The sequence below is a fragment of the Pelmatolapia mariae genome, linkage group LG7 (genome assembly GCF_036321145.2).
Source record: "Pelmatolapia mariae isolate MD_Pm_ZW linkage group LG7, Pm_UMD_F_2, whole genome shotgun sequence".
NCBI classification, from domain to species: domain Eukaryota; kingdom Metazoa; phylum Chordata; class Actinopteri; order Cichliformes; family Cichlidae; genus Pelmatolapia; species Pelmatolapia mariae.
In genome coordinates, this window is record NC_086233.1 from 42,427,069 (window position 1) to 42,439,713 (window position 12,645).

At 40.6% G+C, this 12,645-nt stretch overlaps 1 protein-coding gene across 7 annotated transcripts in view; it reads right to left on the reverse strand.

Moving 5' to 3' along the window:
• The window catches only part of LOC134631138 (transcription factor SOX-6-like), a 107,083-nt gene that overhangs the window by 64,769 nt on the left and 29,669 nt on the right, over positions 1-12,645 (reverse strand). For 6 of the 7 annotated variants that reach the window (XM_063479157.1, XM_063479158.1, XM_063479159.1 and 3 more), the window contains 2 exons: positions 6,071-6,284; positions 1,928-2,138 (listed from right to left, as the gene is read on the reverse strand). In XM_063479157.1, coding sequence (XP_063335227.1) covers positions 1,928-2,138; positions 6,071-6,284 — 425 coding nt within the window. Of the gene's footprint in view, positions 1-1,927; positions 2,139-6,070; positions 6,285-12,321; positions 12,405-12,645 lie in introns of all 7 variants that reach the window. The other variant, XM_063479160.1, reaches the window with a different exon arrangement.

Below are 12,645 nucleotides of genomic sequence, written 5' to 3' on the forward strand. Positions count from 1 at the left end.
TGACATGCCTTTCATCATAATACTAGTCATCCCAATGTTTTTACAGATGAACTGCACAGTAGTAAACAACCATGTATAAAGTTTAAAAAGCATCAGTTTCACCTTTACAAGATAGTTTCCAAACCAATTATTTTCAATCAATCACCATTTCATTTATTGCTAACTAAAAACATTCTAAATAATTTATCATTTAATCATGCTATTATTAGCTGTCGCCCTGAATCACTCATCTGTAGTAAAAGGTCTCTTTGTATACTACTAATATAAGATCAAACAGACTTCACTTTTTTTAAATATTGTTATATTTCACTAAGCTGAAAAGGGGTGGAAGTGGTTGCAATTAAACATACAAAAACACTTCAAGAGGGGCCAAGAGCCACTTGATCACAATATCAAGAATATCGGCTTTAGAATGCGGCATACCTTGCTCATATTCCTCTCATACAAGGGATATGAAAAGTAATTAAGAGGAAAAAAGGGAAACCTAAGCAAACTCAATGAAGGCCTATGTTTACTGAAATTGATTACTTCAGTCTGTTGTGTTGCTGCACAATCACTACACTGAGTAAACAGGAAAATAAGTTTAGAAAACTTCAAAACTAATTAAAAATGGCCAACATCATTGTACAGTAAGCAAGGTCGGGTATTGTTGATCAGAAGTATACATGTGGTTCTGAAAAAAAAAGAGCCACATTTAAAGGTGGGCACCTAGCATTTTTATCCACTTGTGTCCTCTTTGATTTGAAAGGAAGGTGTCACAACACTTTTGAAAACACATACTCACAGATGTGTGTGTGTGTGTGTGTGTGTGTGTGTGTGTGTGTGTGTGTGTGTGTGTGTGTGTGTGTGTGTGTGTGTGTGTGTGTGTGTGTGTGTTTCTTTTAAACCAGTTTCCCTGCTGAACATGAGAGGCAAAGCTTCCTGTCTTCGAGCTTAAGACACCGTGGACTGTATAACACCTCAGGCCATCCAATTCTGGCCCATTTTACTGTATCAATAACAAAGTGAAACCTCTAAATGAGAGAGATCAAGCACTCCTCTGATATTATCGCGATTACTATGTGCACATAATAGTAAAGAGGGGTGTTAGATGGTTTTAGATCTGGTTTGCTTTGGGGAGGAAAAGGGCAAGCTGAGGCACGCTGGGAGACTCCAACCCTTTCCCGTGTTGGAGGTGTAGATCAGAGGAGCAGCGGAGAAAGGGAAACCTGTGTTTTCACTGATTGATACTGTGATCTAACGAGTGAGGGATCTGTCAGTTGTAATTTTAGACGTTCAAAGATCTTCTGGACAGGAAGTTTTCAGAAAAAAAGAGAACAAAATGGTGAGCAAAGGTTGTTATTGCTTTATGTGGAAGGGAAACTGAGTAAAAAGTGCATCACTTCTGTGAAAAGCTAGAATGAAGATGCAGTCCTATGTTGCTGCAGTGTGTTAATGTATCACTTCAAACAAAAATGTGGGGAGAGATCTGTGACATATTCACTCATCTAGATAGCTTTTAACCCTACAACAAATGAGGACCTTCGCTAAAGTTTTAAAATCTGTTATATTAATGGAAGACAAACAGTTCACCAATTGTAGGACTAGAAAATGGACAATATGGAAAATGTGTTTGAAATAAATAAATAAATGTTCCACTATGTGTTTAGACCATTTCTCTAACTCATTTAAGCTAATAAAACTCCCCCAAAGCCCTTCAGATGAAACCAAAAAACCCACCCAAAGCAGCGCTGTTTCTTAGATGTAATAAGTTATCTTCAAGTTAGCTAAACTGAATGTTTATAAGTGGAAGAGCAGTGTTACTCCACAGCCTGCAGCTTCGAATAAAAGGCTAGGCTGAAATGTAAAGATTCAGGTCCACTAGTGATAAAACATACACACACACACACACATAAACACACATATACACTGAAGACCTTTTTCTTACCGTCTTGCTCTGTCTTGGTCAGCTCCACGAGCTTCTTCTGTTTCAGTGTGTCCACCACGTCTGCCAGGCTCCCTTTGCGGCGCTCTGGCGTCCCAAAGGCGAGGCCAATCACAGGCTCCCCGCGATCCCTTGGACACTCCTCTGGCTTGGTTGGAGAGGTAGAGGTAGTCCGGTAAGAGTAGACTGAGCCACCTTTACTGCTTTCATTGTCCTTGGAAGAAATAGAAAATGAGAGTTCAAACCCACGAGCCATAGGAAGTAATTAAGTACTGCATATCTGTGAGAGAGCATTTCAATTCATGCAACAGTTTATTTTTAACACAGCTCAGACAAATGCATCCCAAAGCTCTTTAATGTATCCCTGTAGTACTATTTGGGAGTGAGCCTGTACTTTATTTGCTCTACCGCGCTTTGCCTGGGCACGGGTCAGCTGGTGCTACATGCCAAATGTCAGGTTTAGGATTGCATTTTGCAACTGACAGAACATGACGAGCACAGTACTTGATCTATCTGTCATCAAAAACAACATGGTGATACTCCATTACATATCTTTATACTGCCGGGGTCACATGTGTATAATCCACTGAGACACACTGTGAGAAGGCCAAGCCTGGCAAGTGTTTTTTCATTTGAGGGTGCTTACACGTAAGGAGCAGCATGACTGCAGAGACACGCAATCTGGTGCTGGTGGCAGTGGATTTGTGGAATAATTTAAAGCCAGTAAAGTGCTATAGTAGTTTGAGAAAAACCTTGATTTGTGTCTTTAATAGATTCATAATATATTCATTAATTACACATCGAGGTTTAACCCTACAGTCATACACAGACATCTCGGGTGATGCATATGATTTTTTTATACCTCTCTTTAGAATAAGAATTAATTCCTGTTTTAGTCAAGGCGACAAAAATCAGACCTTTTGATAATGAATAGAATAGAATAGAATAGAATAGAATAGAATAGAATAGAATAGAATAGACCTTTATTGTCATTGTACATGTACAATAACATGATGGGTGCTGGACACCAAATGTGCAGGAATAAAACATAAAAAGTAAGTCACCAGGAATAAATAATAATCAGGAGAAATATATAAACACAAGAGAAAAGCACACATTGGAGAACAAAGTGCCTGGAAGCAGTGCAAAAAAAAGAGTTGGTCTGAGTATACAGTTCATGTGTGAGTGGCCTGAGTGATGGGGTGATTGGTGAGGTGGGTGGGCAGGGGTGGGGTGTGAGGGGGATAGTGTTTATTGACAGTCCGAATGGTTTCAGGGGAATAAGCTGTTTGTGAGTCTGGAAATGTGGGACCTGATTGAATTGAGGTGCCGACCAGAGGGCAGCGGGTCAAAGAGGTCGTGGGCGGGGTGCAGGGGCCTGGTTTTCCTGAGACAGGAGGAGCTGGCGATGGCCTCCAGGGGTGGCAGAGGACAGCCAATTATTTTTTTGGGTGGTGTTGATTACCCTCTGAGAAGGCTTCCTGTTCTTAGTAGTGGCCCCTGCATACCCAGCACCAGTAGGAGAGCACACGCTCCACTGAAGAGCGGTAGAAGGCCAGCAGCAGCTTCTGGTCCAGGTTATTCTTCCTCAGGACACAGAGGAAGCGCAGCCACTGTTGGGCCTACTTTACCATTGTGGTGTCATCGACATACTTGACGATGATGCTGGTTGGGTAGGTTGGTGTACAGTCATATGTATGCAGGGGGGACCTTTAGGTGGTCCAGTTTGGTAGTGAGGATGTCTGGTATTATGATGTTGAACACATAACTGTAGTCCACAAAGAGCATCCTCATCTAGCTCTTCCTGTTCTCCAGATAGCTCAGTGCTCTGTGAAGGGTGATGGTGATGGCATCCTTCGTGGAGCACATCACCATTCGCCAGGCTAATGCCCCACCTAGGGGAAGGGGTGGCCTCAAACTGAGCAAAGGTGTTGAGCTCCTCTGCAAATTTGAGGCTGCTGTCAGGAGGTTGGGGCTCTGGCCTTTGTAGTTGGTGAGGGCATGGATGCCTCTCCACACTTGGAGGAAGCACTCTATCCTCCTCCTGTAGGCCTCCTTGGCCTGTTTGATGTCCTTCCTGTCCAGTGTCACATTCTCTACATAGCACTTAATGTAGAAAGGGACAGACTGAGTAAGGTCTCTAGGTCCTGCTGTTCTAAGATTGACCACGGACCAGATCAAAACAGTCCCGTAGCTGGAGAAGAGCATCATCTGGCAATGTTTTAATGACCTGGGTGCTTGGAGGAGTTTGTTTCCTGAGGGGGATGTAGGCAGGGGTGCGGAGCAGAGAGAGGTGGTCAGACTGTCCTAGGCTGTCACTCTGTAGCCATGCTTGATATTACTGTACACATGGTCCAGTGTACTGTCCCCCCTGGTAGGACACTTAACATTTTGGTGGAATTTGGAGAGCACAGATTTCAAACATGCCTTATTGAAGTCCCCAGCAACAATATGGACACCCTCCGGGTGCTCTCTCTGCTGTTTACTGATAATAAGTCGGAGGTGACTGAGTGCTGAGCTAACGTTATATCTGATGGGTTTTTGTCGTTTATGGTGCATGACCCCAGCGTGTGTGTCCCACTGTTGTCTGCTCTGCAGGGTTATGAGTCAAGCAAGAGGCACAAGGAGTCTATAATTATCTAAAGATAAGCCCTTCAGGATGACCACATTGTCCCACACAACATCCGACACTTTAGCACAGGTGCTCTAACACTGGGGTTATTTCTGGATACTTTCTCCTCCCCTTACAGAGTGGGGGGATCTCCAAGAACTTTAGGAGGCTTATGTTTCAAAGACAAGGGGCTTTGGCTAACAGCGGGATCTTAAGATGCCCTTGAAATGGCTCCAGGAGGCTCTGTTGTGCACTTTGTCTTTAAGCGGAAGATGCCTCTGTAATGAGGATTACGAGATAATGTGTCACTCACGGATTGTTCAGGTGTGTTGGCTTTTTTTTCCAGGTCTGCTCAAGAGTTATACAAGCAGGGTGGTGCAAGCTGTAATGTTTGATTCTCAGATCAGAAACTTGAATCACAAAGTTTTGTTTTAAGTTGACCCTCACTGTTGGAGGCTGGTGAGGCAATGAAGTGAAGAAGGATCGTTTAGCCTTCTCTGTCCACAGCACGGGGACCTCCCATGTTTCACTGGCCAGTGGCTGTTTTGGGCAGTGTTGCAGCTTTACCTTATGACTTTTTACAGTTTGAAACATTGCACTTTGTTACTTTCTGACCCAGCACTACCTGTCCTCTTTCTGAACACTTGAAAAGATTATTTCGTTATAGGTTCTCACCAGTGTCCTGTGCTGGTCCATGAGGGACAATGGTCACACATGTGAGTGTGTAAGTTGGAGATAAAAATAGAGAGAAAAAAGGAAAAAATATAGAGTGAAAATTCAAATATTCATGAACAATTTTGCCTTCAGGCAACTTTGAAGTCTGATACCGATGTTAAGTCAAGTTTTTGAATATTGTTATTAATGAATTACTGCATTTACAGCTCTTATTATGCACTGGGCATGGGTCAGTATAACTGAGTAACAATTTCAAAACATCTAAAGAGCCATAATCATGCTTCAGTAACACAAGTAATTTTAAAAAATGGGACATTTTTCACCAAAATATTCAACTCTACCACAACAATGATACCAAAGGAAACTTTCCCCTTTCCTCAGAGGGTGAAGTCAAACACATTTTGTCCATTAGGGACCCACAGAACCTGAAGCCAAGTAACTAACACCTTAACAGACACACTCAAACACACATACAAACACACACACCAAAGCAGGCTGTGGAGATGAGAGGAGGCCAGGGGTATAACTCTCTAAACGAGATCCCTCACTAGGCTGCCTACAGCACTGCCTGTAGCACACAGGTCAGAAAGAACTACCGGTGCATGCGTGCGTGTCTGTGTGTGTATGTGTCCACTACACCTTGTGCTCACTCAATAGTGCAAAAATATCATTATGCATGAGAATTTGCACACCCTATGTATTCCTGCATATATTCTCACAGGTGTTTTATGATTTGTGAGCCCCGAGTGTGTACTCTGTGCACACACCCACATTTGTGTGAATCTGAGTTATAGTAATACACAAACTCTCAGGATTAGATATGGTCAGTTTCTAAGCTCTTGGCCTAATTCACTTCTCACCATCACAGCAGGACTGACACTCTCCCACTCAGCGTCTGTTGGTTTCTCTCTGATTGGCCGCAGTTCATCTGGGTGGGACTGGTCATGCAAAGACACCGTCTCCTTCGGGCCGTCGTGCTCATCACCAACCCAGCCTGCACTGTCCTGACCAATCACTTCTGCTTCCTCAGGCGGTGGATGAAAGGGAGGCGTTGCTCGCATGGAAGACATCATTCTGGGAAGGAAAAAAAATTAAGGGTTTAACTTTGGTTTATGAACTACAGTTATGTCTACCAGGATGGATGCTCACTGAAGTGACACATGAACAGCTGCCGACTAGTGCTGCTGTTCTCACAACGATAAAGACTAAAAGATATTTGTCACCAGCCAGACTAAAGCCAAAACCTTCCTGGAAGCCGTGATGCATTTTCTGTGGAAAACTCCAAACAATGACACACCAGCACAGGAAAATAGAGCAATGCTCCAAAACAAAAGACACAAAGTGTTTTGTTACATTTTGTTTTGACAGACATTCTTTTCATAACAATATTATCACGATTGGACTCTTCTTAAGTGCTGGAGGTTAGTTAGTGTAAATTAGCAGTATCATCAGTATCAAACAGTACCAAAAATGCAGTTTTCTACTTTTAGTGTGTTAAATAATTTTAGATTTTATTTTTTTCCACCACTGACTGCACAAAAAAAGCCACAAAACACTTTTGGATGATTTCACAACCATGCATTTGAATCGATAATTCAAAGCCACAACTTTATTTAAATGCAGAGACATGAATGTGAAATATGTAATTATGGTTTAGTCACACACAAACAATTTAAAGTACATATTATATTTTTGGTATTTACTCAGGCACTCATGCAGCGCGACTCACATGTTTTCATCCTGAATGTACATCAAGCGTGCAAACACACACAAATTCACACTCGTGGGGATAATCTATTAATCTATTATGTAGCATCAAGGCCTCTCATCACCTCGGAGCTGTTACAGAAGCAGACGCTATAGGCTGCCGAGTTTAAGTGGAAAAATCTCACTTTTTTCTAATATAAGTCTCAGACTGAGTCGCCAGGCTAATGCATCATTTTCTGTAATGATTTCCTTTCATCTGACTGTACTTGTGAGGACATTTGCTGACCACAGCTAAACCCTGCCTTCCTACGGCCTTAGACGAAAGGAGGTCTAATCTAAACACGGGCTCACTTGTCCTCAACATATATACGAGTACACACAAATGCAAATACACTAAATACATAAACAATTCTACATTAATAAACACAAATCTAAGCTAAACTGTTAGGTGACAACTGATGGATCAACCTGCTCTGAGCTGCTTTTGCTGTGATTACTATAGCCGTTGCCACCCACCCTTCCACACACATGCACGCAAATGCATACGCACAGCTTCAGTGAAAAACTGATTACTACTTCTGCATCGGCTGCTCAGTAAGTCAGAGCAGGCTGTCTCTCTGATATACGCAGCCTCCTGGGTGCTCTTAAGTGTTACATCTGACCCTCAGTCAAATGTCTGAAAGGGCGGAGCGGGGGTGCAGTCTGAATGCATGAGGAGGGAGAAGAAGATGAAAAAGTATTTAATAGATAGAAGGAGTTAATAAAGAGTGAAATGAATCGAGGGAGCAAAAAAAGAAAAAAGAAAAATGCAAAGACCGGAAAAAGGATGGAGAGGACAGGAATGGGAAGCTCAGTTCCAGCGCAGGTCCAGACTGACTATTTGAGAACTGTTGTGCATCCATTTGTGTGTACAGTATAGTCCTATAGACTGAAAACCATCAGAAATACAATGTAACTAATTTTACTGAGAAATTCTATACCTGTTCTCATTTATGTTCCCTTTTTCTTGTTACTTTTTACTTTACTGAACCTTATTATTGCAGTTTTTACTGCAGTAATGAAATGCAGTTTTTTTAGCTGCATGTAGGTTAATCCAGATGCTACATATATATATATATATATATATATATATAAAATTCTCATATTTTTAGTGCTTATTTTAGCTTTTTTTTTTTTTTTTTCAAGCTTTCAAACCCAATTTTAAGTAAGTCTGACGAGCCTTCTTTACAAGTCATTCAAGTTTCAAAGTACAGGTTTTAATTAATTTTTACAACTGGCCAGCAGTGCTATCCATTCACAGCCAGATTTAAATTTAGTAGAATAGTGCGGGGTTTGAATTTCTCAGGCCTTTGTTGTTTTACACAGCGATATGAGTGTAAGAGCCCAGACAACCAACAAACAACAAACCATAATCCACGATCAAATCATGGTATCCAAACTGGAGCGATGAGAGAGCGATGGGCAACTGGGGAGGGAGAATACAGAAGACAGCCTATATTTAGCTGACAATATTGCTGGTGCTGTGTTTATGAGGGAGCTTAAGACTTAGTTTCTTGGAACTGGTGTCTCATATGGCCAGGAATGCCCAGACTCTTAACTGCCAGTGATTGGGTTTCTCCATGCAACAGTACAGGGGTTTATTGGTAAGCATGGCAAGCAGGCCTTTTGTGATTAGAGCAAGAAAACGGTGTATTTCATGACCTGATCATTAGACAGAGTAGCATGCTATACCAAACAAAAAAAATGCTGATTACTTTAGTGCATGATAGAAATGTGACTGATTTTTTACATTTTACACTATGAAACTATGAACACATTTTTATATTTGCAAAAAAAACATCACAGTGATGTTTAATGAAGTGTTGAATAATAAAGCCAGAATGGAAGAAAAACATGTGATCATTTTTCTTTGTGTCACTGTTTTCTAAAGACAATAAGAGATTTAGTGAGTTAGGTGTATTTTTTAGGCATGTTAGACAGCTGGACATGACAGTATATGTTAAAAATCAATTATGCTCTATAACTAATAACTAATCCTTGTTGTCTTTGAGCTGTATGGTCATAGTCGTCTGAGATTCTCAAAAAATATGAAACTGCACATTTATGTGTCCTAATTTAAAGAAGAAGCTTTTTTTTTTGTCTCGACACAACTCATTAACAAAATGTCGCCTGACATGTAGGCAGAAACTGAGTTATTATGGCTGAAAAGAAACAACCTTCCCCCAGTGAGACGGACAAAAAAGAAAGTCTTCCTATGCCGAGGCCCTCTCAGGAAACACTAATGTGATGGTAATGTTACACCAATACCTGAAAAACAAATTCATTTTCACAGGCATCACTCTGAGGCTCTCCCAAAGCCTTTTCATATTGTCAGATATCTAGAAAAACATCAAGACTTTCCCCTGGAAACGGTTCTCCTGTCTAAGATGTTTCTTGGAAAGTGATACTGGTTAGATTGCCTGTTTGATAACTGAACAGAGCATGCACTGTTGAATGAGAATTCTTAATTTTTCATAACCGTGCATTTATAGTTTTTGTACTTTGTTTTCCTTGTTTGCTTTGGTTGTTGTTGTTTTTGTTTTTTAATGTGACTCCAGGAATCCAACAAGCTGTTAATAGCCTCATTATTAAATCTATGTAATATGCACACTTTTCACCTACTGTCTTTAATAATCACAATAAATGTATGCCCAGCAATTTTACTTCCTTTTTGGTTTATGGTCCTTTCTTTCCTTTGCTGTCGATGGAAATTTTTACAACCTTTAGCTCTCAAACACACTCAGCAAATAAAGTGCTGGTGGTGGACAGCTATCTAAGTCTCCTTCTAAAACGTGGACAGTAACTTAGAATCCCTTTGTGTGTGGAAGAAAAACGAAAACCAGGGTCGGTATTTGGCAAGAAAGCGTTGTTCAGATCTGGCCTGGAACCTGGCGACTTGGCAGAAACAATCAGGCATTGTGGAGCGTGGACGGAGAGGGACCTGTGACAGATGAGAGCGGGAGAGAGAGGGCCCCCTCTTAGAAAAACAGTACACAAAGCGCCATTCAGAACCCAGGTCCCTTCTGCCACTTGTGGAGCTGGAGAAGGGCACCGACAAAGGCCCCCAACTCGACCAATTGGGTGTAAAATCTCCAGCCGTCCCAGCTTTACAGAACTAAGGAAGTGGGAAATACCAAAGAGACAGAGAATAAGAAGAAAGGGAGAAAAAAATCAGGAGAAAGAAAATAAGGACTTTTCTTGGAATTGTTTGTCTTTTGGACAGGCCCAACAAGAAAATAAGGTGAAAGAGACCAAACCGAAGATTTTAAATGGAGCACTGAGGCCCTTCTCCGAGTCTTTCTCTGCAAGAAAGATAACATTATCAATGGCATTCTCACAATACCATTTTGCAGGTTTTCTCCATCATGTCTACACATTATATGCCACTTTTAAACTCAACAAAGTAACGCAGGGAGACGTTTGCAGAAAAAAGTGCTTGATGCTAAGAGCAGAGCAGTGGGCTAGTTTAGCCATGATGTTTAGCATTTTATTGGAGTATTAAACCACATTGCCACTGTCATTAAAAGTTCTCCATTACGCATGGAAAACTGTAGAAGCCATGCATTTCAAGTTTCTCAAAAGCTGTACATTATGACTGGTGTTTACAACAATAAATACAACAACACAACAAAGCCTCACAAAACACAGCACAAGTGTTTTGGAGGAGACGTTAATGGGACGGCGCAGCAACGGAAGTGACAGAAACTAAAGCATATCAGTAATGTGTGTTTCGTATAAGACTGTAGATACATGTTTTTTATCAGCTGTTTACTGTTAGTTTGTCATTTCTGCAACTTTTTCGTCACATTTTTGTCTCTCCAGAAACACTTAGGTGGTATTTTGTGAGGTTTTTGTGCACTTCTGCAGCGTTCTTTCCTATTTTCCGATGTTTTCTTAAGTTCCAGTTTGTTTGATCTGGCATACGTCAACATGAAATTCTGCATTGGCTTTCCAATAGAACATTCTCATAATGAAATTAAAAGTAGATGTAATATAAAATGAGCTGATATGAACCAGAAATATTTCTTAAAATTCATGAACAACAAACAATATCCAAACATACTTGATTTTGTTAGTTCGCTTTGTTGAAAACGTAAGGAATTGTTTAGTGACCATCAATGAAGTTCATTGAGAATTCACAGGTGTGAATGGGTAATGTGGTTTCTTTCACTGGATAAATAAAGAAAAAGAGGGAGAACTGGACTTGATGAGAGCAGCTCCCCCAACTCCTAAATCTTATGTCTGTCTGGACTCTCATTAGATCATCGCAGAGCGCTGCAAACAGAGGGCACTGTCATAGGTCAGACATGTGGAATGTGAACACACACATGCTGCCCTGTTTTCTCCCAGAGATTTCTCATCATGGGTCTTTTGCCCAAAATAGAAAAGTGCAATAGCAGCAGCAGTTACCCCCCAAAACCAGCCAATTTCATCACTGGCTTAATAGCAAGAAAAGCAGTTTTGTTTTCTGAAACTCCAGCTCATTGGATTTCACTTACAGAGGCAGCTCTGTAGCTGTGCAGCCAACAAGTAGCTGTTCTATTTCACTGCTGTAGTTTCGTATCACACGCAAAGGCAGGTATTCTCTGACCTTTTCATGACTTAGGTGAAACAATGAAAGAAGGTATACAGTGGGCGGATGCTGTGCATGACTGTTGGGTCCCAGCAGTGTCTGCATCAATCAGCCATCACAGCCAAATCCTTCCACAAATCTCAGGTAAATAGAACTTATTGTGCGAGTATGTTACACTGAGCGGCTCTGTGTATTTACCACGTCAGAAAATATTTACAACCACAAGGCACTCAGAGGGGAAGGGTAGAAGAAGCATTTAGGCAAGGTACAAAGTACAAGTTTAGCTCTTATTTAACAGACTGGTGTGATTCTAAACTGTAAGAATATAATCTAATAGTTGAAAGAAAGCTTTTTTAAATTTCTAACTTTATTTAAACAATGCCATTTGCCTCTGTGAGGGCAGATGACGTCAATTTTTGTCTGCAACAGACACAACATGTTGCCTGTTTTTTCATATAATTGGTTTAACAACTTGGTGTAACACAAGTGGTGAAGATGTTGGTATACAGTTTACATACCAGATATGCAATAGTTTGGAGGCACTGTTATAAATGTTTTTTTAACAGTGCCAACACAGAATTTCCACACTTTCACAAATTAACACAAAGAACACAGGGAAAACCCACACAGGCACAGGGGATAATGCTGCCCAACTAACTTACATAGAAAACATTTTATTTCTATCACGTCTGGAAATAGATCAGTCACACAAACATATTACTCTGCATGTACCACTGAGAGACGGCCTTATTAACTGCTGATTGGTTATAAGGTGTAGTTTGTAATTTTTACCTTCAGTAATATGGTGGCGATGTTAAACTGGTTCCACACAGTGAGATCAGAACTATAAAATGTTCAGTCTGTCAGATGAGCCACTGAAAATTAATAAAACAAAAACAAAGACAGAAAAGGAAGATTTGGTGGATTTCTATCATTTAATTAGCATTAACATGCCATATCAGGTGCAATATGTTTATATACAATATATTTTAAAATCATGTTAATGATATAAAATGTTAACCATGTAATGTAATGTAATGTTAAAAAAATGTTTCCAAGTATCAATTTACAAAACAAAAAAACAAAACAAGAAATTCTTCCTACTTTATGAGAATG